General features: G+C 36.3%; 1 protein-coding gene across 1 annotated transcript in view; it reads right to left on the bottom strand.

Moving 5' to 3' along the window:
• Positions 1-351: 351 nt before the first annotated feature.
• LOC124368252 overlaps positions 352-6,000 on the bottom strand; it is a 31,541-nt gene continuing 25,892 nt past the window's right edge. The window contains exons 4-5 of the mRNA XM_046825527.1: positions 1,589-1,823; positions 352-945 (exon numbers count right to left, since the gene is read on the bottom strand). Coding sequence (XP_046681483.1) covers positions 352-945; positions 1,589-1,823 — 829 coding nt within the window. The remainder of the gene's footprint in view (positions 946-1,588; positions 1,824-6,000) is intronic.

Below are 6,000 nucleotides of genomic sequence, written 5' to 3'. Positions count from 1 at the left end.
TTGTACTTCAAGCGCATCAGCCCAGATTGAAATTCCATAAGTCAGTACCGAAGTGATTACCGATGATAATAGGCCCCCCGCTCTGCTTTGGGCCTCCAACATTTGGAATCAGTCGTGATAGGCTTGTCCTCACTGCCGACACTTTAGTACTCACACGTTCAACTTGCTGCTTTAAATTAAGCCGGGCATCCAACATCACACCCAAATACCGAATAAACGACTGTGATGTTATTTTGTGCTCTCCAACGTTCAATTTGACGGTTTCTAGCTGCTTTCTGCTTGTGATAAGCACTGCTTCGGTCTTATGCTGTGCCAACCGCAGTCCTGCCGTATTCATCCACTTACACGTATTCAACACAGGTATCCTGGTACACGTTTCTCTTCGAGGGCTCGCATGATGATATCCCAGATGTCAGAATTAAAGGCATTTTGAAAGTCCAAATCAGCCACTAAGCAGTACTTCTTCGTACCACGCTTCCATTGGGTCCCCGCGATCGCATCTTTAGCAGTGGTGACAACAAGGTTGATCGCAACCAAGGCTGACCGCCCTTTCCGAAAGCCATGTTGTTTGTCAGCCAAGAGCTGGTCCACTACCTTTTCAACCCTCTTATGTATTATTCTTTCCAGTATCTTACCCACTGTATCCAGCATACAGAGCGGTCTGTAAGATAATGGTTCATCCGGGGGCTTTTTACCCTTGGGAAGTAGTACCAGTCGTTGCTGCTTCCACTTACGAGGAAACGTCCCTTCTCTAGGGCATGAGTCATAGGTTTCCAAAAACAACTTTAGCAATGCCTTTATAGTTTTTTTTAAGGTGATGTTTGGGATTCCGTCCAAACCTGGTGCTTTATTGTTCCCTATTCTATCACATGCTGCCATCAGTTCATTCTCCGTTACAGGCGGGATATCTTTCGTTTCGCACTGCACTGCCGGGTAGATGAATTCCTGTTGTTGAGGAAAACAGCGTGGTGACGATCTACTTCAAGAGTAGTGGGCATGTGGGCGGCGGCATTGACTGGTTTTTTAGGCGGTTCATAGGCGGGTCTGCCCAACGGGTATTTTTCCACCTCTTCGATGAGCTCCTCCCAGCATTGTCTTTTACTATCTTTGATGCTTTGTTTAACCGAGGACGCGCTGTCTTGTACTCTGTCACCAGTTCTACAGAGTTAGGTCGTCGGTAGCCACGCTGTGATACTCGTCTTTTTCATAGGCACTCCTTGCGAAGGTCATTGATCTGTTCGTTCCACGAGTGCACCGCGGGGCGCTGATTCATGCCACTCGTCCGGAGCATACTCGCGTCGCAGGCCTGGACAACTCTCTTCATTAGATCGTTGGCTTTCTCGTCGGCGTGATTCCTGGTGATCGGGCCACTATTCAAAGCCTCTACCAATGCAGTTGAATCGAAATCTTTTACTTTCCATCCAACGGTGTTCGATCGCATGGTTGGTCTTTTAGGATTTGGGCTTGTCACTATCTCCCAGAATAGGGCATTGTGATCGCTGGCCGTATAGATGTCCATCATTTTCCAGATTTAACCGTGGCCAATGAGGCTACTGTTGAAAAAAATCAGGTCGATGACTGAACTTGCCTCTCCTTTGATGAATGTTGGAGTATCGCCATTATTAAGCAAAACCACATCTAGTGTAGCGATGACATCCAGTAGTGCACTGCCTCTTGCATTCGTCTCCTTTCTGTCCCAATCGACCGCCCAGGAGTTGAAGTCTTCGGCTATTGCCACTGTGTAATGCTGCTTCGCATCCTCGGTCAGCCGGTCAAGGAAATCACTAAATTCTTCTATGGAAAGGCTTGGTGGTGCATAACAGCTATAAAAGCGGATTCCATCAATCCACACAGCAACGAAGCCCGCTTCGCTTGTGTTTGCCACACTGAGGAAATGAAGCTTTCCACAAGACCAGATGACAGCTCTGGCTGTGCTGTCTGTTTCCCAAGGTTGACTGCTAAGGTGTCTGTAGGGCTCTGATATTAATACTACATCTAGCTGTAATTCGCGCACGGTTTGCATAAGCAGGTCGTGCGCCACCTCACAGTGATTAAAACATTGAATTATTGGTCTTTATTACCACTACTGTGATATGAATACAATTACATTTGTTTGGTACTTCGTTAAAGAATCTTTTAAATTATCGCAACATAGGTTAAGTAATGTATTGTAGAAAATAGTTTGTAGAGTAAATTTTAAACTTCATCTATTTTTTATTAAATTTAATAGCATTTAACCTGGTGTGGTACTTTCTTGCTTATTTGGACAAAACTCAATGAATATCTCATATGATATCAGCAAACAAGAGATGGAAACCCACTTAACGGAAAGAGAGGATACTCTGTTTTCCTTTGATCTGATAATGGACTTGAAGGAGGAGCTGAGTGCTATAAGTTACTTAAAGGACAATGGCTTTTATTGAGACCTTATTTATTAGGGTAATAACTCAACCATCCTTTGATCACAGAGTTAGTAAATTCTTTTGTGTTTTCCTTCTTTCGCCCTACAAATATTATTTCCCTAACAAAAACATTAAATCGCGTTAATTATAGAAATTATTACATAGTTTTTTTTATTACTATTCTGAACATAAAAACTTAAGATCGAATTGAAAATTGTAAACTTTTATATATTCCATGCTTTTTTTTATAATACAAATTATGAATACGCCTCACACCGCTTCATATTGCAGCCTTCGCTGAGTTTGCATGCAAAATGTTTAATCCATAACTTCATTCATTACTACGTCACATGCTTTAAATGATTAAGTGCTATAACGCTCAATTTATTTGCAGATTTACATATTCTGCGGTTATCTCGTGGTCCTCGTTAGGCTATTTAAAAATCTTCTCTAACACGCAGCTCACATCCCAGGGAGCAATATGCATAATCACAAAACTCGACGTATATACAGAAATGAAGCTTCATACAACATTTCAATTCTGTATGTCGTTTTGTTTTGGAAATATGACAGGCAGACCGGACTTAAATCCTCTAGCTCTTTGAGAGTTTTTTTAGCTACACGCAGAATTTTTTAACACTGACTTTAAGCTCATTTTTTAAATAAAATAATCAAACTCAATGTTTAGTTTTATCATAAATATTTTATAGTTTTTGTAACAGTGCTGTGCATAGAAACTAAAAAGTTAGTGTATCAGCTTATTTATGCGAGACCTGATTTTGAATTCCGGCTTACAATTCTGTTTCTAAATAAGACTTCCCTATTTAATGAGTTTCTTCAAAGTATGATCTGACCTTCGTGTTCAAGAAATGTAGTAGAGCGTTAGTTACGTAGCTTACCATTGGCTCAATAGTTACTATTAAAACCAATTTTATTTGATCTATATATCAATTGATATTTACTCTGTTATCTAAATAGTAACTTAATCATTACCTTATGGTCACCACACCTGATAGTATAGGGTTGGATGTAGCAAATCAAAAGAAAGTTATCTTGTGCTTATGGATTGTATTTATAAAGTAGTGAGTTATATCTCTGATAACGATCTCACAAATGTTTATATTTTTATATCCTATAAAGTCATGTATTTTATAAACCCGTATAGCCATGTTATATTCCCTAACTGTCCCTTAGCGTAATATCTAATGTTATAATGTTTTGACGTTTATTACTTGCAAACAAATAAACCGATATAATGATGTATCGACGGAAATAACGTAACGAAATATTTATCACACATTCAGGCAGATAGATGGATTGCCCTTTGACCTTAAAAGCAATAATGTTTCTTTGAGCTAACAATGAGCTCTATATATATATATATATATATATATATATATATATATATATATATATATATTTTAATAAACATTGAATCACAAAAAGTACTTGCTCCGCCGGGAGCAAGTACTTTTTGTGATTCAATGTTTATTGAAATTAAATAAGGCTATTGCCATTTATAAAGTTTAATGTATATATATATATATAGCTTAAAACCTTTCTGTCAATAGTTTCCTACAGAAGGCGGTCAGACAAACATATAGATGGACATTTCTATCAAAAAATAATAAGGTTTTTCTCGAACTATGAGGTAGGTATATACCAAATTTTTCAAGTATTTAGGAATTTCTATCAACAGTTATCGTATAGACGTGTAGATGAAAAAGTAAACAGACAGACGGGCTATTCATTGACATTTTGATATTAAAATCAATAGGGGCTTTCCCTAAACCAAGGCGAACCTATACACCAATTTTCAAATCACTAAGACCTTTCTATCGATTGTTTTCACACAGAACGAAAATGCGGATAAACGTATGACAACGGCAATATTCAGTAAAGTCCTATCGGGTCTTAATAGTAGGATATATTAGATAAAGTAACTAAATTTATTAGCGAAAATTAACAAAAGTGTAGTATGGAGGCTAGTGAATGTGTTAAAATCGACATTAACACAACTGGGGTGGGGCGAATAACAAACAAGAGGATTTAAACCACTGAATGGATACTTGTAACTCGGTGATAACAATGTTGATACATTCCGTGGCCACATTTTTACTTGCCTGCTGTAAAGTTCGTTGGTTGTAAAATTACATTTCAAACTTCACATCTTATTTTTAAAATATCTATTTAAATTACAATTCTGTGACTAATCTAACAATACTAGTGATTTATTGTATCCTTATGTTTGCTCTGTGGAATCTTTCATCGTAGATATATTACTATAATATGATTACATAAACCTAAAAACGTATTATCTAGAAGTAAAATATATTAATTAATATGATTAGGCCGACTGGTGCAAGCAGACGTCTGGCTGTGACAACTGTGGAGGTCCAAGATAGCTGTTTCAGTGGAGGTTAATTTAAATCAACTCAAGCATTTTGACATATCTTCACAGATAGTCCAATCGCAAAACATTTAAGGGAATGAGGATTTCCTTCGAAACCGCTTTGTGGTTTTCTATTTGTCAAAATTTCTTAAAACGTGGAATAATTAACTAATCATAATTAATTAATATTATTACATTCAAAAATCAATTTTTTTCTTTTTCTTGAAGTGGTGGGCTTATGATTATTTTATAAATAATATTTTAAAACCTTTTAAAATACAATATTTTATTAAATGTATTTCAGGATTAAATTTAATTGGCTTAATTGTAGTGAGTATATGTGTATACGCAGTAGTACAAAATAAAACCTAAAATTTCATATTGTTTGTGAACCGATGAACAAAACTTAATTTTTATCGACAACAGCAGTTCAATGCACACAAAGCTCACCTCACACTGTCAGGTAGTTTGTATCGATCAGTGGCAAATGATGTCAGAAATCTAATTACTGTCAGTTCAGGCGTGAAACCGGATCAAATCTCAACACACCCTGTCAAAGCCTTATTGTATGGTATAAAGGCGAGCCTTCTGGTTACTTCTTATTAATTTATTCGAACCTCAAATAATGTGAAATTGCTCAGTATTATATCTTTGTTAATTTCAAAGATACAATAACTTATGAATAAAACTGCGAATGAGTGATGAGTATTCCGTGGCTCACAATACATACCAAATTAGCAAATATCATATATGAAAATTAAGTAAAAACTATTATTAGACTTTAATTGCTGACGTTTGCATGCCACAGTCAACTATTTATTATTTTTTTAAGAAAGCTTAAAAACCTTTTTTTAAATAATTAAAATAGGAATAGCATTTTATCTCGGAGAATTCTTCTGAATAAAACTGTATTAGATAAGTAATTTCTGCACTATTACATAACCACAGATAAGGTATGACTATATTATAGGGCTTATTCTTTTCTTACTTGAAAATATGTTTATGAAGTAAAGATTAGCACCCCAAGTACCCTTACAAAATCAGAATGGTGTGGCTTAAGAAGACCTTTCAGTCGTGGAACTTTTATTCAGTTTAAAATAATAAAAATAGAGTAAAAAAACAAAATATACATTTTATCTAGAATTTTTTAGCAGGACATGGAGTCCAGCAACCTGTCATTGGACGCTTAGGCCTTAACAAATGAAG

Source organism: Homalodisca vitripennis, chromosome 8 (assembly GCF_021130785.1).
Source record: "Homalodisca vitripennis isolate AUS2020 chromosome 8, UT_GWSS_2.1, whole genome shotgun sequence".
Classification (NCBI taxonomy): domain Eukaryota; kingdom Metazoa; phylum Arthropoda; class Insecta; order Hemiptera; family Cicadellidae; genus Homalodisca; species Homalodisca vitripennis.
Note: the sequence above shows the minus strand (reverse complement) of the source record. Positions and strands in the feature narration are given on the sequence as shown.